Source organism: Erinaceus europaeus, chromosome 19, assembly GCF_950295315.1.
Source record: "Erinaceus europaeus chromosome 19, mEriEur2.1, whole genome shotgun sequence".
NCBI lineage: Eukaryota > Metazoa > Chordata > Mammalia > Eulipotyphla > Erinaceidae > Erinaceus > Erinaceus europaeus.
In genome coordinates this window covers 48,835,219-48,860,736 of record NC_080180.1, presented here as the reverse complement: position 1 = coordinate 48,860,736, position 25,518 = coordinate 48,835,219, and the positions used below count along the sequence as shown (strand labels likewise).

Sequence of the window (25,518 nt, the reverse complement as noted above, 5' to 3'; positions counted from 1 at the left end):
ATTTCAGCAAACAAAAAATGTTTCTGTATGTTAATGCCATGTTTACATATTGTAATGCATAACAGGAATAAAGAATTTGAGGTCCAGGGTTCTAGTAATGCTGATTTATAGCACAAAGATATATATATATATATATATATATATATATATATATATATATATATTTTTTTTTTTTTTTTTTTTACCAGAGCACTGCTCTGGTGGTGCAGGGGATTGAACCTGGGGTTTTGAAATCTCAAGCATGAGAGTGTCTTTGCATAACCACTATGCTATCTACCCTCTGCCTGCACAAAACTATTTATACAACTTGAAAAACAGCACTTCATGATCTACAAAAATGCATATGTAAAGGAAAAATGTCAGAGCTGTTGAAATGACCTATTAAGGGTCAAAGAGGAGAAAAGGAAGTTTGAATAAGATAGAATCAATCAAGAAAGTGACCCAGTATAGGTGAATAGGGATGGAGGACTGGGAGGATGATTAACTCAGCTTCTGCCTCTGTTAAACATTTATGTGTGTGCATACACATACATGCAACACACACACATACCTCTCACAAAAATCTAAAACAGCCTTTGTCTCTTTATTTTAAACCACGTTTTCTCTCTTTATCAGCAATATTCAATATCATTTCCTTCTTTTTTATGTTTTTAAAAATTATCTTTATTTATTTGTTGGATGGAGACAGAAATTGAGAGAGGAGGGGGAGATAGGGAGAGAGACAGAGAGACACCTGCAGCCCTGCTTCACCACTCATGAAGCTTTCCTCCTGCAGGTGGAACCAGTTGCACCACCACCAGCCCCTGAACATGTTTCTCCATTCTTTTCTCATTTACAACCCACCCAAACATCTGAAACACAATTTTAAAACTACAATTACAAAGTATAAAATGAATTGGGAAAAAAATTATACTACTTCAGAGGTGTACTAATGTTTAATGACCTAAAACTGGTTTATAATACTCTAAAATTTGGGGATCTAGTTTTATGTCTCTATGTTTGTAAGATTCACTGCACCAACCACAAAAGTTCCTCTCCCTATTCCATCTTTTCTCCCTATTCCCTTTGACAACCGCCATAATTTTCACCAAGTCTAAGAATTTATAGTGTTGTTTTCTTCCAGTTTGACTATTTATATTTTACATATGAGCAACACAATTCAGTCATGGTTTTTCACTTTGTTTGTAATATTTATTTATTTATATTCCCTCTTGTTGCCCTTTTTTATTGTTGTTGTAGTTATTATTGTCATTGTTATTGAAGTTGTCATTGTTGGATAGGACAGAGAGAAATGGAGATAGGCGGGGAAACAGAGAGAGGGAGAGAAAGAGAGACACCTGCAGACTTGCTTCACTGTGAAGCGACTCCCCTGTAGGTGGGGACCTGGGGTCTCGAACCCGGATCCTTACTCAGGTCCTTGCGCTTTGCGCCACATGTGCTTAACCCACTGCACTACTGCCCAACCCCCTTCTTCTTAATTTATTTAATTTAGCACACTACAGAGATAGATCTCAGAATCTTGATATTTACCCAATAAATGCTTATTTCCTCTCTGCTGATTAGAAAACTCTCTGCCCTGTTGTTATCTGACCCAGAATTCTGGTGTTGGTACATCTTCCTTTTTTGGAAGCTTTTCCTTGTAGAGTTTTGAAAGGATGTGGTCATGCTTATCAACTTTGAACTCAGCTCCCTGTTTTTCAGTGGCTTAGTTTTTGTGTGCGTTGGTGAATAAAAGGAAGGGCTGAGTAATGATGACCTGATTTGAGTTGTAAAGAAAACTAATCCACCTGTATGACTGCCCAAATGCCTTATTTCACTTAAAACTTGGTTCTCAAGGACAGGGTGGTAAAGAGCAGGAGATCCACTCAGTGAGTTCATTGCATGCCGGAAGCCCCAAGCTCAACCCCTAGCCCCACACAAGAGCACCATAGGTAGCACCAATAAGTGCCATGGTGCAGCATGTTTCAAGGAAATTCCATATGTGGTGTAGAGATGATTTTTTTTTAAAAAAGAGAGATAGTCAAAGTTGATATATTTAGAGGGTCCTTCAAAATTACATGTTTGTGAAGACAAGATGCCAGCTGTCTTGTTTCCTTAACTGCAGACTTCTAAGCTTCACCTCCAAGTATTACTAGCCAAATAAGCACAATTTTAGATTCCACTTGTCTTATCTATCTACTGGGTTTTAAAAAATTACCTGCAAGTTAGTATGAGCTCATTGTAACAAATCAAATATTACAGTACTATATAAAGAGAAGGCAAGAAGTTCTTCCTTACTAATTAATGCTGAGTTATTTAATATGCAGGCCAAACATGGACTTGGGAACACCAGTAAAAACTTGGGCATCTAACATGATTTTGAAAGAATGTTGTAATTGATAGTTCAGAAAAAGAAAGCATTGCACAAGTGCTCTCGAACAAAGTCAGAGATTTGGGGGCTACTTTCTATTTTGTGTCCTTTTATTTTCTACTAAACCTTACATTGTGTATTTGTTAAAGGACAAACTTGTACAAATAATGCAAGATTATAGTTCAAGATTATAGAGTCAAGATTATAGTTCACTCAAAATGTATATGCATCTATAATTTCCAAACAATTATCACTGTAGGATTATTTTTCATCTCAATACCCCATTTAATACTCCATGTTTCCTTATTTGTATATAATATGCATATTATTAATCATTACAGTCTATTTCCTTGTATTAATAACCTCCCTTGCTTTCTCATTCCTCCACTGTTAGATATTTCTTTAATTTCCCACTACCACTAAATATATGAATACTGTTATTCTTTTTCAAAATAATTTTCACTGGAGTGATATTATTACATCATAACATATATATAATTTTTTCTATTCATAAGAAAATACTGACCTGAAGAAATTTTCAGGCTGACAAAGGATAGAATAGAAGACATCTATTCTGTTTTACTTTACTTATTAAATATTTTATTTTTAATTATCTTTATTTGTTGGATAGAGGTAGAAATCAATAAGGAAGGGGGAGTTAGAGAGACCCCACAACCCTGCTTCACCACTTGCAAAGCTTTCCCTCTGCAGGTGGGGACCAGAGGCTGCAACACAGGTCCTTGCACACTGTAACATGTGTGCTCAACCAGGAGCACCACCACCAGCCCCAGTTTGTTTGCTTGTTTGTTTGTTTATCTATTAGCAGGAGAGCAGAGGGAAAGAGAATCAGAATATTACTCTGGAACATAAAATGCCAGGGACTAAACTCAGGACCTCATACTTGGTGGTCCAACACCTTGTCCACTGCACTACCTCCCATGCCACTACAATGTATACATTCTAAATTTAGAAGTTGTTTGAAGCATGATGGGTGGGAGCACACAAAATGGAGGGTCATGTGGAGGCAGGGAAGAAAGCAGTTGTCACGATCCTGCCTAGAGATGTTGTATATCCCAATTAAAATGGTAGCAGTGGGAGTAGAGATGAAAATGGATTTGATAAGTCTTTAGGAGGTGAATTTGGCAGGCTTGATGGTATGATTGGGGTTTGGGGAACAGAAGTTAGGTAAGGTGAGCAAATGCTCTTTTGAAACTTGAGAACTGCAAAAGAACAGGTTCGAGAGAGGTTTCTAGTATGTGACTATCACCAGTATCTCACACGGTAGCTATAAAGACATTTAGTAACTGTGAGTTGGTTAAACCTTCATGTGCTGTCAATGACTGCTTGCTACAAACTGTAGTCACCTTTGCTGTTTCCCAAAGCATAAGTACTAGATTTCTTGCCTAGAGTTTGGTTTACTGTTTTTTATCTCATGGGCTATTTTAAAATCAGGCCTGATAAGAATGTGGAAGTGAGAAAATTAGGAAGGATACTGAAAAAGGAAGAGAATCCAAAATCAGAGCTCCAGATTTCAAAGCTAGATTGAATTTTAAAATAATTACTTTATACAGTCAACTCATGTCAACTTACATAGACCTAGCTCTTATTCCTTCCAGCAAGTTGATGACCCTTGATCTCTGGCAGCTAACTGCTGAGTAGACTCTGAATTCAGAGTGAAGTACTGACTCCCCTCTGTTTATCTCAAGTATTCACAAGTGATGGACTGAAGAGATTGATTTTAAAGTTCTCTGCTGAGTTGCAGACCTTTAGAATTCCCACTCTAGCTACAGAAGTCTGGAGCAATCAATAAAACCTTGTGCTGGGGGAATTTCCACTTTTATGTCTTCAAAGACCTTTGAGTATTATAGAACTAGTTTTGTGGTTGTGACTTGTGTTTATATATTAGATTGTGTTACTTTGGGTTATTATCTACTCTTATATTTGTCTTATATCCCCTAGACGTCAAAAACTATAATTTGTTTCCCTAAGAATTAATAAGCATAGTAATATAAAATGATGACTCAGCAACTGAATTGATATATATATATATATATATATATATATTTTTTTTTTTTTTAACGAGCAATAAAAGGTACGATGTATCTAGTCTTAGGAAATAAAATGTTTATTGAAATGGCAGGTAGATAAATTATCACCAGTATAAAACTGTTGGTGGAGTTTACAACATGGGTTCTTTTTACTCTTAAAATGAAGTGAGGTTTTGCAAGTCCATTGTCCCACAGGAGAAATATTATATTTCTCTGTTCAGATAAAGTCCTTTTAAAAAAAGGAAATCACTTTTGAAATGGCCTGTTAAACGTCTCCAGCCTATGACCAAAACAAAAAATATATTAAACACGTATAATTCTCTCAATTTACAAAGCATTTAGTAGTAATAACATGGGCAAAATATTTGAGTATTTATTGGTGATGCTAGAGTTTACTCTTATTTTACTGTTATGTGCTAAAATATTTGAGAGTATTAATAATCTCCAAAGCAAAATTGGGTGATCATTAAAGTGAGAAACATGATGTTGGTTTTATCAAATATTTAGGAGCTAAGTAGAAATACTGTGTCACCAAATTTAAATAACTCTAATGTCAGTTATTTTAGAACATGGTCCAAAATGGATTTTAATTTCAGTTTAAGGCTAATTAAGTTTTACAAAAGACTTAAAATGAATAAATACATTAAGGGAAAACAGGAAGAAACTTGCAGAGAAGTTTCTCTGAACCCTTTGGGTTAATTTCATTAAACAATTTTCAGGGTTATGTCTACTCATCATATTCTATATCAACTTGGTGCTCTGGTCGGACCTGTTTGGCTCCCCCAAGATGGTGTTGCTGCCCTTCTCCTATGGAAAGTCTGTTTAATGGGATGATCTTCATAGTGGTCTTCTTCATTGAATACCACCGGGACTTCCAAGTGGCCCAAATAATGCCGTTATCATAGCCATTAGGAGTAGATGCTTTTGAGTAAGTGCCACCTGAAACGAAGATGATCAGTTCAGTACTCTCGGATTTTCTTTTTTCAAAGAGATCTTTAATGAACTGTTAATGATGTTGAGTATTAGGTCAATGTTATAGTATCATCTACTACTTAAAATTCCCTGCCCAGTCCTAAATTTTTGATTCATTATTGAAAGAAATTTATCTTTAACTAATTCCTAACATCTGTATTGTACTTCTTGATCACTTCCATCCATTAAATCTGTTCACTTTCAAGAGGGATAGAGACCTAAATGTCTTTGTGTGGTCTCTTTCCCTAAGTTTAACTCTCCTCTTATTAACTCAGCTATTGCAGAATATCTTTCCTCAAGCAGGCTAGAATGGCAGAAGTCAAAATAATTGATCAGATGGTCTCAAGTTATCTAAAAACACAATCTTAGTGGAAAATATAAGGGATTTTAGAAGATAGTTCTGAAATCCTCCCCCCCCCCCCCCCCCAGTGAAGACTTGATTGATTTGCCTTCCCTTTGTCTCTGGGTACCAGATCAACGCAACTTTGAAATATCTGTCTAACACTGGAGTATGACACAGTCTGTCAATATGGTTACCTAGGCATCTTCCCTGAGAGTTCTGTTTGTCGGTCCAAAGATAAGCTTCTAAAAAGCCATGTACAAACCAATAGGCAAATTTCAACTCTCTAAAAGAGGGTCTATTAGTATCTAAGCCAGTACCCAGAGGAGATTAAATTGCTCATCTGGATGGATTTTTTTTTTTTTTTGCATTATATAGCTTCCCTACACTGTTGCCTATAAGTGAAAACAGTGATAAGAACAATTCCAGCCTTAGAGCCAACTACAGTTTAGGTTCCCTCCACTCTAAAATAAGGCTGTATTTGGCTTTTCTCAACCTTCCCAGATCTTACTCTATCCCTACAGCCACTTGCTCACTGCTCCCTGGCTAAAGAGGGCATAGATCATGGGAAGCTGCATCAGGCTAAGGTGATAACCAGAAACAAGGTAATATTAGCCCAGCCAGATTTGACAAGTCTAGAGAAGACACCTTCACTTCAAATGTTGGTTCTGATGGTAAAATTTTCAAGCACAGTGATAAAAACAACAAGTGATTCTATAGTGGGATATTTCTTACAGAAACCCATTGTGAGGTCTAATTTAGTGTTAATCTAATTGTGGCTTAAAATAAAGAGTTATATAATAAGCTCTCAACGTGTTTAATTATTTCTCATTCCTTTGCATCTATTTATAACCTTGAATTTAAAAAATGCAGATCACACACTCATTCGCAAACCTAAGAAAGACTTCACATACCTTGGTAGTAGACTCCATTGAGATGGCCAGCATGACACTTGTTCATCCACCAACCAGATCCATCCTGTTCAGCACAGTTGCCTTCAAACTTATCATTGTCATTGTCCCAGGTACTGAACTGCATGCCGTTGTGGGATGTGAAGAACTTGTCACTAGCATCATCACCAAAATCAAAGCCATCGAAGGCATCCCCAGCCTCTCCACCGAGAAAGTAGGCATAAGTCAGGCGATACTTGTCAGCCTCGGGTCCCACCTTGAACATGGCATAGTCAGCAGTACTGGAGAAAAAAGAAAAGAAAGCATCATCTTCTGAGCCTCAGTTGGAATCCCAGAAGCATCCCCTCTTATAGGACTGTTGTTTGGAATTTTAAATCATGTTCTTAAATATGAAATGTGCTCATTGAAGCCAGTTTTCTGCATAGCTGTCAAAACCTATCAACACTCAGGTGAGTCTAGAATTTTGGAGGGAAGACCAATAATGCATTGATAGGTTTTCTGAATTTCTAGTTAGGCACAAAAAGCTCAAAGATCCCAGGTTTCTCTAATCATAGAGAGGTCTCTATTGCATCAAAGGAGCTAGCTGACTTCACTTTTAAGGTAGTACATAGATTTGACTAGTCATTAAAGCCCAAGAAACTCTGAAAAGGTTGGATTTGCTTTTCTACTTTCACCATATTCTTGGCTTTAGGAAGGTTAATTTGTAAAAAAAATGGGAATAATAATAGAACCTGTCTCACGAAATAGTCATTGGGACTAGATCAGATGAGAGTTTCATAGTCAACTTCTGGTATATATTAAATACTCAGCTGATATTAACTATTATTCCATTTGGCTTCAGGGTAAGTAGGTTGTACCAAAGTACTCATCCATCCTGCATAAACATCTTGGACTGTTCAGGAACCAAACAGATTGGTTGGGGGGGGGCTGCATGTGCTGTCTATATTTTCAAGGTTGTCTTTACTCTTGTTCAATTGAGAGTTGGAACAGGAGTGTTCCTGATAGTCTCTACAACAATGACTAGCGGTTCTCTCCATCCAGTTACCTGGTTTTGCCATTCCAATCCTCCAGCTCCACTCTTAATGCATATGGGATGGCTGACTGTGTGCTTATTAAGTGAATCTTTTCATTTCCCAACCAAAATTCTGTGTTGCCAGTAGGAGACAGATGTCCAAATCCTTCTTTATACTGGATCCAATTTTTCTTGAAATCCAAACTGCCATCAAGCCTCTAATTACACAGTCGTATGGGCAAAACAAGAGAGAGGATTATCAGTGCACATAAGAAGACATTGCGTTGACAATATGGAGGCAATGATGCTGTCATTTACTGATTGACCCTGGGTCACCTGCCTCAGTTTCTTCATCTGTCAACTAGGAATCCTGATGTTTGGAAGTTGCATATGGAGACAGAATGTAAAAGAAATCCTTAAAAGAGTGACAGGTGTGTGTTAATTCTAAACTAGTAGTAGTTTTGAAAAAAGACACCCAAAGGACTTCAGAATTCTAGACCTGCTATATATAGCAGATTCTCATAGAGGAAAGGTCAACATTGTTGGATCCCTCACTCACACCATTAGTGCGCCCCCTGCTGGTGCAGGTATAAGTAGTGCTCATAGGTAAACGGAAGGTAAAGGAACCTGGACTCAGTGAGTGCTACAGGCTGGGAGAGGCAACAGAGAACCTTCTCTTGGCATGGTCCAACTGCATACTCTGTAGGACTTCACCTCCTTTTGAAGCTGAAAAAGGCCCCTTAAAGTTCTTGTCACTCTGCCATCCTGATTGGGTACTGTCATGAATTGTAACGGCAGTGCCAGCATGATAAAAATAGTCAAGAGCACAGGCTCTGACATCAGACCACTGATGGAGGCTTAGCTTCCCAACTCTTGCTACTTACTAGTTATGTGATTTTGGGCAAATTACTTAGTCTCTTGTGCCTAAGTCTCCTCCTCTGTGAATAAGGGTAGTCACTATACTTTCCTCCTTGGCAAGTGATTTGGGTTGATTGAGCTAATCTCACAAAGTGCGTAGGGAAGCTGTCTGGCGCATGGCAGAAATGACTAGGTGTTGGGGAAGTGAACCTGGGAAGGGAAGGGGGATACCTTCTGAAGCACAGTCCATCCATTTCCAGAGCTGTCGATTTCACAGTAGACTAAGAACTGCTGCTTAGCTTTCAGTGGTTTGATAAAGTAAAGCCCACTCTGTTTGGCTCCCTTATTGGCAATGTCTTGGCAATCTGCAGAAGGAGCAGCAGCAAATGTTTACTGGAGCACGGAGTCCAGTTAAGATCGCCCTGCTACATATTGCAAACGAGTCATTTCCCAAAGTCTGTTTTTCTCACTTGATGCAGTTTTTTTTTCTTTTTTTCCTTTTGAACTGTTTTGAATTATGAAGGCAATCGGACTACTTACATTAATGACTAGGCACTCTTAAAATTATTCCTATACACTTTAAAGCATCTGAGCTCTTTAGCTTTGTACATAGTTTTGAGGGACACAACCCCAGTGTCAACCTCCCACATACCTTTCCCAGTTGTAGACTGTATTTGCACCGTGTCTTTGCAAGGTTCCTGGCACCCTGCTTCAAGCTGGGCTACCTTCTGTTTCAGGTTAATAATCTTCTGGTTGTTTGAATTATAAATATCCTGCAAAAAGCTAGAAGCAGAATAGTACAATAGTATTCCTTTCAGAAGAGTAGCTTTCTATTTTCTCATTAATATACTACCTTATTAGGAATTACCTCTTGGTTGGTTGTTCTGTTCTTAGCAGAACTATAAAATCGTATTACTAAATTGAAGTGAATTCAAATACTGAGCTTTTATTTTTTTGAAAAATGATTTAAAAACCTTTTTGCTTACAAAAGGGACTTAAGAGTCCTGCCTAACCTTGAACAGAAAATTACAAAATCCCAGTGGGTAAATTATGCCATTTTTAAGTGGCTGCATTTATTTATTTATTTCCTTATTTTATTGCCACAGAGGTTAACACTGGGGCTTCATGACCCTAGTGACTATTTTCTCACTCTGTGAGTCTCTCTTCTTTTCTTTCTTCTATAGAGAGACAAAGGGATAATATGGAGAAAGACAGAGAAGGCGATAGACCAAGGCACTACTCCACCACTTACAAAGCTTCTGTCCTTCTGTGGTAGCTGGGGCTAGAACCCAAGTCCTTCAGTGTGTTGGGGTACAGGCTCACTAGAGTAGCCATAGCAGGGTAGCAAACCGTCAAAATAAGCTACAAAGTATTCTAAGTGTTTGTGTGTGGGTGTGTGTGTGAGGGGAGGGATTATAAAACCACTTCCATAGAGACTACCTCAGTCTCAGAGAGTAAAGCAAAACCAGAAATGCTTACCGGATAGTTGATTGGTGTGTTATAACCAGTGCTTCATATTTTATGATCTCTTCCATCATCTTCTTGGAGTCTCGAGTGGCACTCTCTATCCGATCTGAAATAAATAAAATAGCAGTAATTAGGCTGATAGAACCACTCAAGCAGCAACCAAAGTTCTTTGATTTTTCTCAGTAGATAGCCTTTCGCTTCTCACGGGGTTTGGCTGGAGCTCCGGGATCGGGATCGTAAGAGATTTGGATCGCTTTGACCAGTTCTCTAGCTTCTAAGGTATTGTTTTCAATATCGTGGAAGAGGTCTTCCATAGTCTTCAGATCCTTGTCTGCTTTGTTTTGGTAATTGACCAGGAAATCTGCAATGCCACAAGTAGTTGGGCAGTAACTACCCTGAAGAAAGAGAGAGGGAGGGAAAGATATTAAAACCCTGGATTCTAAAAGTTACATTAAACTATACTGATATATAAAAAAAAGTGTTTGCAACATCAAATGACATACTTACAAATCTTTCATCTAAGATGCAGCAGTTGTCCCTGGTAGCAATATACTAGAGGGGAAAAACAGAGGAGAGTTCGTTAGCTGTTTCCTCTCGTAGGCTACCTGCTTCAGACGAATAGATTTTACAAATCGCACACTTACTGCCCGGCATGTTGGAGACAACAGTAGGAAAGTGTAGAAGAGCAGAATTAAACTCCGGGGGTGCAAGGACCAACTCATGATGCTGAGGTGCCCGGTGCTCCAAGCCATGTAATGCCAACACTGTGCTTCTCCAACTCCCAAGGTCCCTTTATGTAAATCTCGAAGAGGGTCTGGACTGCCAGTGGCGGGAGCAGATCACGGGGTCTTATTACCTGGAGGGTGTGGGGAGGTCTTTCCCGGTCTCTTTCCCTCCCCATCCTGGCACCCAACCCAGCTCTGTCAGTTTCCCAGATTTTACACACCGGTTGGGGCTCCTCCTCTTTTGCCCCAGGTCACCTTCTCTCCCAAGTAGCTAAACTCATCTGCAAAGACTAGTGAAGCATTAGCAGGGCCTCTGAGGAGGGGAGGGGAGGCGGAGGCGTTGTGATGCAACCTCTTCCAGTACCTGCTTGATACAATAAACAGAGCACTGCTGACCTCGGCCAGCAGGAGTCCACCCAGCCTAGAAGAAAGGCCCTGCACCTATAACCCAAATGACTCCTTAGCCAGGAGAGTAGTTAATACAAGTGTGTTTAACCTGTGCCTGCAGCAGAAGGAGGCTTTGCCTGCCTCCCATTATGTCCCAAGGGACTCTGGCACTGTCTTTCCACCCCTTTGTGTCAATCACTCTCACAGACTCAATTTGCAACTCCTTTTCCTTTACTTCTTAAACTTGCCCATAGTCCCCTGCTTCAGAATTTGCTTGTTTTCCCTTCAGATTCATTTTGATCCTCGTCCCAAGAAGACCGGAGCCAAAGAGACAGGGGCTAGGAAAATCCTCCTCCCAAATGTGTGACTAGTAGCACAGCTGGAGAAGAGGTAAAAAAAAAAAACAAAAAACAAACAAAACAAAAAAACTTGTCAATCATCATTAAATCAACAACAACAAAAAGCTATTAAGAAGGGACCATCCATTTTGCTTTGCCTCTAAAGCTTCTAGATGGTTCCAAAACTTACAGTGATTCAATCTGCTTTTTTTTTTGTAAAAATTGCACACATATATTTAACAGTACAGTTTTTTTATAGATTGTCTAATTGAGTTTTTAAATATTTATTTATTTATTCCCTTTTGTTGCCCTTGTTGTTTTATTGTTGTTGTTACTATTGTTTTATTGATGTCGTCGTTGTTGGATAGGACAGAGAGAAATGGAGAGAGGAGGGGAAGACAGAAAGGGGAAGAGAAAGACAGACACCTGCAGACCTGCTTCACTGCCTGTGAAGCGACTCCCCTGCAGGTGGGGAGCCGGGGACTCCAACCTGGATCCCTAAGTCAATCCCTGTGCTTTGTGCCACCTGTGCTTAACCCGCTGCACTACCACCCGGCTACCCTAATTGAATTTTTGACTTTATGGTGGTGCAAAAAAATAGGCATCCAGTAGAACCATACTCTGATTTTTTAAAATATTTTTTTATATTTATTTATTTATTTATTCCCTTTTGTTGTCCTTGTTTTATTGTTGTAATTATTATTGATATCATTGTTGTTGGATAGGACAGAGAAATGGAGAGAGGAAGGGAAGACAGAGAGGGAGAGAGAAAGATAGACACCTGCAAACCTACTTCACCGCCTATGAACGGACTCCCCTGAAGGTGGGGAGCCCGAGGCTCAAACCGGGATCCTTAGGCCAGTCCTTGCGCTTTGCACCACCTGCGCTTAACCCGCCGAATTACCGCCCAACTCCCTAATTTTGTTTTATCGCGATATTTGCAGGCGATATTCTCCAATGATGGTGGACAGAAGGACCAAGTTCTGGCTGTTAATTCCACCACCTAATCAGGTAGTAAACTGTGCTGTGTCACCAGCATTTATATATATATATATATAATTTTTGGTTTTCACATCCCAATATGTCTACAGAATGCTTGTCTGTGCCTCCTGTTTCTGGTGAGAGGAGAGAGGCAATTACTCTTGACTGAAACTTGGTTGACCTGTAGGCTAGTGCCTATGTTCTAGGCCTGCTTCATGTAGGCCAGGCTAAGCTTTGATGTGTTTTGGTTAGGAATAGAGTGTGTGTTTTCAGCTTCTTGGGATCCAACACCCTTTGCATGTTGAGGAGCATTTGGATACTGAGAGAGCATGTTTATCTCCAACTCCTACTACTAATTTATGACTATGCGTGACCTTATTATTAACCTATTTTAATTGTCCTTCATCTCCTCTTTGGAAACTAAACTTCCTACTAATAATTACTCCCAACAAATGAACAGAATCAGTAAGAAGAAAACATCAACACTGAAAGAAACCTAGAAATGAAGATTGAAACTAAATATTTAATGTGCACTCCTCTATCTGTGCAGATAAATATTTACACTTACATCTGAAGCAAAGAGAAATGAAATGTTCTTACTCCATTAATAATCAATAAAACGAATGCAAAAAACCAGGTTTATTTCTTTCTCTCCTTCTATATTCGTTCCCCAGCCTGACTTTTTACTAGTTAATTGTCTAGCCCACAAACACATCACCAAAGTGACAGGGTATTCTGTTTCCTCCTTATCTTGTCATCTGACCAGTCATCAAAGCCTTTTGTTAAAACTACTTTCCCCCGTATAATTGGCTATCCATGTTTTTTAGTTGATTTAATCTTGGCTTACTATATTATGCTATATTACAGGATTTTTATAGTTATTTAATATTGATATACAAAATTATAAGATAATAGGGGTATAATTCCACACCTTTCCCACCACCAGAGTTCTGTGTCCCCATTGCTTCCACTGGAAGCTGCAGTAGTTCTCCCAACATGGGTTGACTATTATTTCTATAACTATCTATATTTATATATATTTGGCCTTTTTTTTTCTTATGGTCCTGCCTTCTCTTCCTTCTTAAGTCCCACCTACAACTACTACTACTTCCTAGTGTTCGTTCCTTTTTTCCTCTTTTCTCTCAGGGTCCTGATGGAATTGGAGTTCAGAGCCCTCTGGTTATTTTCCCCTATCATTTCTCCCACTATGGGAGTATGGACCAAAATTCTGTTAGAACTATTTTTTAAGAGTGTCCTACTTTATTCATTTTTTATATCTCATTTCCGACATCCTAGATTATCTATTTTGCCTGTTAATAATTCTTCTTCTAGCGTTTGCCCTTCTTCCATAGCCAGTCAACAGCGTCAGGTTGAGCCTGATGTAAAGTCCATACTCCCAGTCTGCCTCTCTCTTTCCCTAGTAGGGTGGGTCTCTGGGGAAGCTGAGCTCCAGGACACATTGGTGGGGTCTTCAATCCAGGGAAGCCTGGCCAGCATCCTGATGGCATCTGGAACCTGGTGACTGAAAAGAGAGTTAACATACAAAGCCAAACAAATTGTTGAGCAATCATGGACCCAAAGCTTGGAATAGTGGAGAGGAAGTGTTAGGGAGGTACTCACTGCAAACTCTAGTGTACTTCTGCTTTCAGGTATATATTTTGCAGTAGTTTATGGATACGTGTGAACATATGCTCTCTTTCACAGAAACTGGTGTATATCTAGGTTTTGGGACTTTGTTAGAAAGTGAACCACCTGAGATGAAATTAGAGTATACTATGAAAGGAAAGGTCTCACCCGAGTAATGAAGCTGAAGGGTTGTCATTCCACACGTGAAGTCTCTGGACACAGTCTGAAGTGAAGCGTGTTGAGGTGGCAATCGTTGCATTGGTTAGGTTGTGATCGGTGGATGCAATATTATTTGATATGGATTGGGAGAGGCATACGGGAAAGTGGGTCCTATCCAAGGGTTCCAGGACTGGGGGAAGTAGGGGCTCTATAGTGGAGATGTGAGGTTCCTGCTGTCTTAGGGTTCAAAAAGACAATCGATAGTTAATGTTATCATCACATTAATTGGTAATTGGGTTAACTTTGAAAAGTCCTTTTGTTAGGGTTTGCTGTACAGTACCCAGTATCTTGTATATAGCTGTGCTATTGGATGCTTCTGATCTACTTGGTCTAGGCTTTTGAGAGAGTCCGCATATCAAATACACAGCCTATATATTAAAAAGATTCAGTTTGTGTTTTGAAAAACTTGGAGACATACAATTGATTTTCCCTCTCTCATATTAATTAACTAGTGATTTATATGTCTACATTTTGCTAGGAGTGTACATAAACACCATTCCCACCACCAAAAGACTGTGACCCATCCCTCCCGCCCACTCCCACCCCCCACTGGCCCAGGAAGCTGCATGTCTACCCCTCACCACTGGGTTTTTACTTTGGTGCCCTAGTGGTTTTTTTTTATAATGGAGCCCTGACTATGACATTTACATGCTCAGAAAACCCTTAGGGACCCCCAGTTGCCTGTCACAATGAATGTAACCATAATAATTCTTAGCTGCTTTTGGTCCCCAAATTCTATTTATGATACTTTTTTTTTTTTTACCAGAGCACTAATCAGCTCTGGCTTATGGTGATGAGGGGGATTGAATGGGTGCATTACTGTCCAGCCCCCTAGAAGTAAGTTTTTAAGGTTTACACTTCTAATGTATTTAAAAAAATTCAAACTATAAGAACCATGACCTTGGCAGCAGTAATTATATTAAAAATAGACAAATAATAACCATAAATTAGTTATTTATATGTGAGTTTATAAAACTTATTAATCAGAGATTAATAGCCACAGTCTATAAAAGAACTAGTTTTAATGCACAATGCAAGGAACAAATCACACATGTAATTTCAATGACACACACACAACTGGAAAGACTATCCAACAAATTTAGCAAGAAATAGACTGGGATAGCTATTATTAATGATTGAAAACAGTGCCTTTGGGATGTAAAATATGAATTGGAAAAAATGAAAGCCATGTTCTATTTCTAAATAAGAAGTATCAATAAAAATGGCACGATCTCTTTGATTATTTAAAACTGTTCTCATGTTCTAATAAAACTATGAGTGAAAATTTTTCTTACTTTTTCTCCCCCCCTTTCCCTCTTTAAAGTACTAAGTAAAAGCTTATAAATCAGCTCACTAGAATATTGCCCTGCTATGTGCTCAGCCTCGATTCAAGTTAGTCTCCCTCCTCATTGGAGGGAGGTTGGGTGCTGCGTTCTCCTTCAATGTCTCCCGTTCTCTCTGCCTCTTTGTCTGTCTCTTCCTCTACCTGAAAAAGTCATCCTGGAGTGGTGAAATTCCAATGATGGCACTTGAGCTCTCTCTCTCTTTCTCTCCGTTATTCCTAAATCTCAAGTAAAAAAAAAAAAAACTAACAAAATTCTAATCAGAAGGAATGAGTGCAAAATATCTCTAAATACTAAAAGATATTTAGAATCCGTAGGTAAAGCTATCTAGATACTAACCTAAACATATTTTGGTATTTCGTAGACTAGTGTGAATTAGATCATTAATCTCTTCATTCTTGTAACATTGGTCCAATGGCATTAGGACAAATGGAAAGCTATGCATTGCCTTTTAAAGAATGTATAGGTGCTACTAAGATTGCACAGCAATAGTGCACCATATTTTCATGCCCCGGAGGTCCCAGGTTCAGTCCCAAGTATCACCCAGTCCCAGCACCAAACACTGTTCTGGTCTTTGGGTCTCTCCTCTCTCTGTGACAGTCTCTCATGAAAATAAATAAGTAATGAAAAATAAAGATCCTACAGCTCACTTGAGGAAAGCATAGAGAGTAGTTGCCAAGTCCTCTGAAGTTGTAGAATATCATATCTAAAACTTCTTAGCTATGTCACTCAGTACACGTTCTTCTTTTTTTTAATCTTTTCTTTTTTAAAAAAAATTTTTATATTTATTTAATTTATTTATTCCCTTTTGTTGCCCTTGTTGTTTTATTGTTGTAGTTATTGTTGTTGTTGTTGGATAGGACAGAGAGAAATGGAGAGAGGAGGGGAAGACAGAGAGGAGGAGAGAAAGATAGACACCTGCGGACCTGCTTCACTGCCTGTGAAGCGACTCCCCTGCAGGTGGGGAGCCGGGGTTTGAACTGGGATCCTTATGCCAGTCCTTGTGCTTTGCGCCACCTGCGCTTAGCCCACTGCACTACATCCTGACTCCCTCAGTACACGTTCTAAGCTACTGTACTTCTCTGGGTTTCAGTGCCCATTTACGTCAAACAGAAGCAATATGGACGACTTGCTACCTATTTCTCAAGACTGTTAGCAGAATTCAGTGAAATAATATAGAGGAAGCATTGTCTGATTCACAGAGGGTGTTAAATAAAGCCTTTTCAATTACAGAAGCCAGACCTCCAACCTTCTGCATCCCACAATGATCTTGGGTCCATACTCCCAGAGGGATAAAGAATAGGAAAGCTATCAGGGGAGAGGATGGGATACGAGGTCTGGTGGTAGGAATTGTGCAAAGTTGTACCCCTCTTATCCTATGGTTTTGTCAATGTTTCCTTTTTCTAAATAAAAAATTTTTAAATAAATAAATAAATAAACAAGCAGTATCAAATGAAAAAAAAGCTTTTTATGGCTTATAGATCACCAACTGCTGTAGTGATTGGTGGAATTTGCGTAGATAGACATTTCATTACAAAGAATTTTTTATTATAATTTTTATTTATAAAATGGAAACACTGACAAGACCATAGGATAAGAGGGGAACAATTCCACCGCCAGAACTCTGTATCCAATCCCCTCCCCTGATAGTTTTCATGTTCTTTCTCCCTCTGGGAGTATGGACCCAGGGTCATTATGAGGTGCAGAAGGTGGGAGGCCTGGTTTCTGTAATTGCTTCCCTGATGAACATGGGCATTGGCAGGTCAATCCATACTCCCATCCTGTCTCTCTTTTTCCCTAGTGGGACAGGGCTCTGGGGAGGCAGGGCTCCAGAATTTTTAAGAGGAACTACCCTTTTTTTGCTTGATTTGGTGCAATTATAGAAAGTCACCTGTAATAAATGATCTGTTGTAATTAACTTCCAGTTGATCTTGTCACCCTCCCCCCAAGAAGAAAGCATTTGGTTGTCTATTTTAGATGGGAAGTTCACTTAAATACTGCTACCTGTTAAATGTGACGTTATAAGAGACTAGCCTGCAAGCCATGTGAGAGAAGGTGTGTTTCCCCCAGTAAAAGAGTTTCAGCAAAAAGTGTTAGGACACACTAATTTGAAGGGGCATATGCACCCCTACTCACAGTGTTATTCACAATAATCAAAGAGTGGAAACAGCAAAAATGCCCATCAACAGATGACTGGCTAAAGAAGTTATGGGATATATAGTCTATGGAATACTACTGTGCCATCAAAAAAAAATGATGTTGCGTGCTTTGGGGTAAAATGGATGGAATTGGAGGTGATACTGCTTCGTGAAGTAAGAAATGAGAGACAATCACTTGATGGTTTCACTCAAATGTGGAATTCAAAGACCTGATACACATGAACTTAAAAACAACAGAATCAAGCAAATTATTTAAGACTTGAGAGAAGTATAGTGGTTGTCTTTGGGAAAAGGGAGGATGAGGATACAGAACTCTGGTGGTAGGTGTGCTGTGGAACTGTAATACTGTAATCATACCATCTTGTAACCTACTGTCAATCACAAATAAAAAAGAAATTAAAAAAATAGTGTTTCAACAGAACACTTTGGCATCATGGTTCTTTTTACAAAAGACCCTACAATATGGATTTGTGGGATTTAAGGTAACAACTTATACCTTATACCTTTGTGTTCAGCCTCAAACACAGAATGCTGATGAACACTTCAAACTGAAAAAGTTGGAAATTCTGTCCTGTCCAATGTCAGAAGTTGAGTGCTTCTATTCTTGACTTTCTCCTAGCCTGCACTGTAATCACAGATGTGTTATCATTGTTTAAGAAATTAAAAAACAAAAACAAAAACATATTTTGTGTCAGAATCTGAAATTCTAAGTCAGCATCCTATTAGATAAAGGTTCTGACAGGAAATGGCCACCAATGGTTTAATGACCTACATTGGACCAACATTCATGGTCTGCTGTCACTTAGGTTCACTAAAGGTTAACTAGTTGCTCTCTTCCACATTTGGGCCAATTTTTTCTCTGACAAAATGTAAATGATTAATGAATTCCATGGAAGGAGACTATTTCCTCCACTTCCAAGTTTGAATTCTGAGAAAAATGGGATAGGTATTATTGAAGTTAAAATAATTATTTTAATTAAGTATTTAGATTAAGAAATCATTTGAATTAAATTCAAGGATCCATGGACTTACTTATTCCATTAAGAGTGTCCATGTCATCTGTTTATGTTCTGATCTGAAATATCACATTTCCGACTGGCTATACATATACTGATAATTCAGTCTGAATCTTGGTCTGTTTTATTCATCCCTGCTTCAAAATTGTTTGTGAAATTGGAATTTGATTATCTAGAGTTATCTGATGCCCTGATGAGAAATGATTTAGCTTTAAAGGAATAATAAACAGTCACTAATTTTGAATATTTTAATGTCAGGTATCTTGTTGCAGTTTAATCTTGGGTTTTTTGTATATTTTCTGAACATAATCATGAATCACTTCTTAATGTAGGGTCATGCACAAATGCAATATATATTATGAGACTCAAAGTCATTTACTGATGGAATAGGTTGCCAACAGAATTTTCAGATTTTAAAAAAATAGTGTGTCTAGAGGCTGGAAGGTGACATCCAGTAGAGAGCACACGTCACCATGCATAAGGACCCAGGTTCAAAACCCAGGTTCCCACCTGTAGGAAGGAAGCTTCGGTGGTGGCTATAGTTGCCTCTCTCTTCCTCTCACCCTCTTGATCTCCCTCTTCCTTTTCGATTTCTGTCTCTGTAACAAATGAAAATAAATAAATAAATAAATAAATAAATAAATAAATAAATAAATAAAACGCATTTAAAATGTGTATATGTAGGCTGGGAGATGGTGCAGCTGGTTCAGTGCACACTTTGCTATGCAGAAGGACCCTGATTCGAGCCCATCGCTCCCTACCTTCCTGAGGGCCACTTCAAGAGTGTGAAGCAGGTCTGCAGGTGCCTATACTTCTGTCTCCCTTTCTATCTTCACCATCCCTCTCAATCCCATCAAATAAAATAGAAAGAAAGAAAAAAGGGCAAAAATGGCTACCAGAAGCAGTAGATTCATAGTGCTTGCACTGAGCCCAAGCGATAATCCTGGTGGCAAAATACTAATGCTAATAATACTAAAACTAATATTAATACTAATACTAATGAATGTGTGTGTATATACATGTAAAAAAAACAATTAGGCAGATTATCCTTTGTGGTCTTTTTCAAGCCCAGATTTTATAATTTTATGATGTTTGGTATTTCAGTCCCATTTTGGATGGGAGTTGCTTTGCAATGCTGAACACATGGTACCAACTCAATAGAGACTGATGAATTCATTTGAAATTCTTAAAAGAGCTTCATCCACTGGGTCTCTTAAAGGGAGCTGGAATCAATACTGACGGTCATATGTGCATTTTTCGAAAAGGTCAATGATTTCTAGACCTAAGTTAAATGTATAACTGGGCTCAGAATACAAAGGAAGGAAATGACCTACTGGCTTGTCGAAAATCAGTACAACCTCTTAGTAAAAATAGCCTACCAAGGGAAGCAAAGTTGTCTGTCAGGGTGTTTTTGTTTGTTTATCAACATAGGCCATGGAAACGAAAATGAAAATGTCTTTCTGGATAGTTTGTGACCTATGTGTTTTTAGTTTCACTCTGTAAATTAATGACAGTAAAAAAAACATGGGTCATGTCATAGGGAGTTCACTGGGATCTTAACACAAGTTGGATGTGAAGTTTCTTAACTACAGGAAGCTCCATTAGGTGCCTCAATGTAGGCATCTGGCCTAGAGAAGGTGAAAACTGCTAAGGATGGGGACTTATGGATGTGGGCAGTGGAGTTCCTTGAGAAAAAAGGGTTGTCCCACTCAGTAGAAAGCCTTATACAGCCAAGAATCAGTCATTTTCTTACTGACTGGAAAGTAACACTATTTTATGGTTTTTCCGGGATTGAGACGTTAGATGTATATTTTTTTTTAGTGTCTACTGTGCCAACTGCTGTCTGTGATTGAGTTACTACTATGTTTTCCTCTTCAGGTAACTGACAATGTGACATTTCCTCAAAACATTCCCATGCAGAAGCTTTCAACACTGAGTGCGGTCAGCAGCAGGTTTACAGCACCAAGCGAATGTGGTTAAACACAATTGCAAAGGATCAAACCACCGTTATAAGTCTCAAGAGAAGTGACTTTTCAAATCTTTGAGTAGAGAAATGGTCTCATAGGGGAAGAAGGTAGTTTTTTGAGGAAAACTGGCTATCTTATCAAATAGTCTCTCTGAAGAAAAGAAAATTATATCTTCCTAAAGTGGGCAGGGAGAAAAAATAGAACATGGTATCAGAGCTGCAAAATGATTTGTCTTCTAATACTGAGTGACAACATTTTCTTTAATCTCCAATATTAATTAATTAGTTAATTAATTAGTTTTTATGGCCAGCAGGATTGTCGCTGGGTCTTTGGCATAATGAATCCACCACTCCAGCAGGAGAGATAGAAATCGAGAGGGAAGGTGCTGGGTGGTGGCACACTTGGTTGAGTGCAGCTGCTACAATGCACAAAGACCCAGGTTCAAGCCCCTGGACCCCACCTGCAGGAGGAAAGCTTTGCAAGTGTCTCTCTTTCATCTCTCCCTATATTCCCCTTCCCTCTTGATTTCTGGCTGTCTCTATCCAATAAATAAATAAAGATTAAAAAGAAAAATGAAGCTTCCATCCTGCAGATGGGGAGTGGAGACTCAAAGGGGTTACCTTGTACATGGTAATGTGTGCACTTAAACAGGTATAATCCCACCCAGCCCTCTAATCTCCAGTCTTTAATGAAGGCAAAATCAGAAGAATAAGACTTATATCTTTGTTTTACAGTCTTCCAATGTTACTTGACTAGCCTACTGTTGTTGTGTTAGCGTCTTTTAAGTGCAAAATCAAATTCAAAAGAATAGCCTGTGTATAAAGGCAAACCTATTATGTTATTATTATCATTGTTGTGGTTATTATTGTTTTTGTTATTGATATCCTTGTTGTTGGATAGGACAGAGAGAAATCAAGAGAGGAGAGGAAGACAGAGAGTGGAGAGAAAGACAGACACCTGCAGACCTGCTTCACCGCTTGTGAAACAATCCCTCTGTAGGTGGGAGCCAAGGCTCGAACCAGAATGCTTACAAGGTCTTTGCGCTTCGCGTCATGTGCACTTAACCCGCTGCACATCATCATTATCATTATCATCATCATCATCATCATTATTATTATTATTATTTTACCAGAACGCTCGAACCAGAATGCTTACGAGGTCTTTGCGCTTCGCATCATGTGCACTTAACCCGCTGCACATCATCATTATCACCATCATCATCATCATCATCATCATTATTATTTTACCAGAACACTGTTCAGCTCTGGCTGATGGTGGTGCTGGGGATTGAACCTGGGAACTTGGAGCTTCAAGCACAAGAGAGTCTGTTTGCATAACCATTATGCTGTCTCCCCAGCCCTCACTTAAAATTTTTATATCTATTTGGCTTCTACCCTATTTGTCAAAGCTGCCTGCGGAACAGCCCTACACAGAGATAAAAACAAAACAAACAAACAAAAAAAACACTGCTCTACCATGTATTGAACTGTGGGATTTTTGAATCCCTCACCACAGAGCTGGAGGTCGTACATGCCAAGTTTGGTCAGGATCTTAGAAGAATCAGAAAGAGAGAGAGAGAAAAAAAAAAAAGGACTGTGGTTACAACCTAAGCAGTCATTCATTAACAACTGATCATGCTGACAATGGTCCCCAAACTCCTGTTGCCTAGTAAGCCATAGCTATTATCCTCTAGAACTACAATAGCAATCAGAGGCCATGAGTGACCCAGTTCCCCTTCTCAGTCGCTGTGCTGGTATAATAGAGACATGCTGCCCCAGATGCTGGCATGGAGCTGCACTTCTCAGGAACCGTCATGACTGAATGCGAACATTAAACTGATGTTCTGGAAGACTTGCTTCATCCACTGAAAAAAGTTGACATAGCACTCCGTTTCAGAAGCCAGCTGCTGTGTATGCTTTACCTTGAGACAGGGGACGGCGACCTCCACCTGATAAACAGAGGTTCTATTTGCACAAGCACAAATATTGACTGAATGTTTTGCAAGGAGGACCAGAGTGTAAACCACTGTCTTGACTGATAATTACGTGTCTGTACATTCCTAAAGAACGGGCTGTCTGCAGGGATAACTAGGACAAACTTGTCCATAAAGAAAGACAGTTGGTCAGAATCCAGAACACTGTGTTTTATCACTTATAAACAACAGGAAATAATATTTACGAAGATCCAGGAAATTAATTGTGTAACCATGTATCCCACTGCCTCAAAAACTACCCAGTATTCTCATGTCACTCCTGCAGGTCTCACAAATGTGTCTTCTTGGGCTAATGCCCCTCTGATTCCTTCATCAATATTTAAGCCTACATCAGCCACTATAGGTATGAAAGTTTCCTTCCTCATGTATCTCTTATCACTTCCTGCTACGTCCAACTCTGACACGGAACCCATATGGAATTCTTTTAGGAAATTTCCTGAAATGAAGCTTCAGTCAATATGCACCCTCAAATTATCCAAAAACTAACTAGTACGCTTTCCCACGAGAATCCTCTGCTGCAAGCTTAGACCAAATGTTTATTGAACATGCAGGATTTACCTGGCCTTTCTCATTCAACAGTATAAACACAACAGACAGGACTCCAAGTGTGGAGAAATTTAGATGTCAGTGGATAGGAACGGGAAGCACGCAACATATTATGTAATACTAAATGCTGATTAAGGCTGTGGGGGGGGGTAAAAAAAGGTTGAGGTAACTAGAGCAGGGAAGGCAATCTCAAGGCAATATAAAATGGCGCTGGCGGGATTTGCGGTGTGGGTGCTCACCACACTCACACTTGGCGCAGTATTGCCATCTACAGGCCTGACATGTCGGAAGGATGCGCAGCTTGAAGCTAAAGTATTTTTTGCCTTTGAAGTGTCAGATATTCCACAGGCCTAGGGAAGTTATAAAGTAAGAAAAAAAAGTTCAACCCCGTTAATTTTGGCTGAGAACACTATTAAGTCCATCTCCACAGTAACCTCAGGCCTGGTATCTTCTCACAGAGCTCTGAGGCTGTTCTTCTCAAAGAAACACAAGCTTCTCAGCCTCCTGTTTAGACTGCCACAAATACGGGCCCCGTGTTGCTTATTAATCAAATCATCTAAATCATATCACGATCTCATAAAGTTCTAAAGCACTTTTAAAATCAGGGGGTCAGGAGGTTGTTCTCTGGGTAGAGTTAATAACTTGCTGGTGTAGGAGACCCTGTGGTAGAGACCCAGCACCACATAGGAGCACAGTAGGGTGGGATCTGAGGACCTCCATGGACGGTGGGGTGGTGCTGTGGTCTCTCTCTCTCCCTCTCTCTCTCTAAAATAATGAGCACCAGGCAAGGTGCCTGCTTTGCCATGTGTGTGACCCAGGGGTATGCCCCTGCCCCCTATGGCAGTCAGGGAAGCATAGGGGCTGTGGTGTCTCTCTTGGTATTCTCTGTGTGTATGTGTGTTTCTTCCATATATATATATATATATGTAGGTCTGAAGACCCAGTGATGACAAAGGAAACGATTCTTTAATAAATTAAAGCATGGGGGAGTCTGATGGATGGTAGCGCAGCGTGTTAAGTGCACATGGTGCAAATTGCAAGGATCAGTATAAGGAACCTGGTTCAAACCCCTGCCTCCCCACCTGTAGGGGGTCACTTCACAGGCGATGAAGCAGGTCTGCAGAAGTCTCTCTCTCCCCCCTCTGTCTTCCCCTCCTCTCTTGATTTCTCTCTGTCCTATCTGACAACAACAATAACAACAACAACAACAATAAACAACAAGGGCAACAAAAGGGAAAGGGTGGCATGTAGGAGCAGTGGATTCATAGTTCAAGAACCGGGCCACAGCAATAACCCTGGAAGCAAAAAAAATTAATTAAAGCATAGGGCTGGTATCATAATCTTAATAGAATGGCATCTAGTTGCCCATAAATAATCACCTTATTTTATTTATTTTACTTTATTTATAGAAGGAATGGAACCGAGGAAATAGTACAGGGCTTGCACAGAGAGGTCCCAGGTTCCGTCCCCTGAAGCATCAATAGCCAGAGCTGAGTAGTGTTCTGGCAGCTAGATAAATAAAATGGAAAAATGACCCCATGAGGCTTCTCAGCATTGTGGCACATACAGGAGGCCCTGGGTTCACGCCTGTTGTCCTGTAATAATAAGCTAACTACGATATTTTATGGGGCCCTATGAGGGCAAAATTTTTTAGGTACAGCACTTAAAACAATACACATATTTGATAAATACTTGTTGAACAAGCAAAACAGTACAGTAACACTAGCTCTACGCATTACTAGTATAAGAAAATGAACTGTTAGCAGGGTCTCCTGACCTGAACCCCAGGAGTCTACAGTGTGTGTTGTTGTTGCTGCTGCTGTTGCTATTGTTTAACTTGTTTTCTCCTTCTTTTAGCGGATCATGGAGGATTTATCTGGCCCAAGTTACTACTTCAACCAAAATTGGAATTTAAATGTGAAATAAACTAAACGCCATATGAATGTTTTAAAAAATCATCTATGTATCTTCTTATATTTTACTTTAAAATCATTGTATTGGGAGGTTAACGGTTTCCAGTACAATTGTCGACACTTGGCTATCATTTCCCATCTCCCATTGACATGTGCCTGCAAAACACTCTCACACCCAATTTAGTTTCTTCCCACCTTCACCACCAGGAGCTCAACACCCTCTCCAGCCCCCTTCTTCCCTCCATCCCCACTCCCTGCCTTTTGAACTTCTGAAGAAAGAATGCTATGACACAATCAACTGTTGGGAGAGAATTATGGGATCAAAAACTACAAAGTAGTTGGATACA

At 39.4% G+C, this 25,518-nt stretch overlaps 1 protein-coding gene across 2 annotated transcripts; it reads right to left on the bottom strand.

The window, feature by feature from the left end:
• Nucleotides 1-4,454: 4,454 nt before the first annotated feature.
• Nucleotides 4,455-10,760, bottom strand: FGG (fibrinogen gamma chain). Of its 2 annotated transcripts, XM_016190982.2 has the most exons (10): nt 10,603-10,760; nt 10,466-10,510; nt 10,164-10,353; nt 9,971-10,064; nt 9,144-9,274; nt 8,723-8,856; nt 7,667-7,851; nt 6,625-6,902; nt 5,168-5,337; nt 4,455-4,678 (listed from the first exon to the last, which is right to left on the bottom strand). In XM_016190982.2, the coding sequence occupies exons 1-10, from the start codon at nt 10,708-10,710 to the stop codon at nt 4,664-4,666; spliced, it is 1,350 nt and encodes a 449-aa protein (XP_016046468.1). In that variant the 5' UTR covers nt 10,711-10,760; the 3' UTR covers nt 4,455-4,663. The 2 variants fall into 2 exon arrangements, with proteins under 2 accessions (XP_016046468.1, XP_007529525.2); XM_007529463.3 differs by having other exon boundaries at nt 4,455-5,337.
• Nucleotides 10,761-25,518: the final 14,758 nt, after the last annotated feature.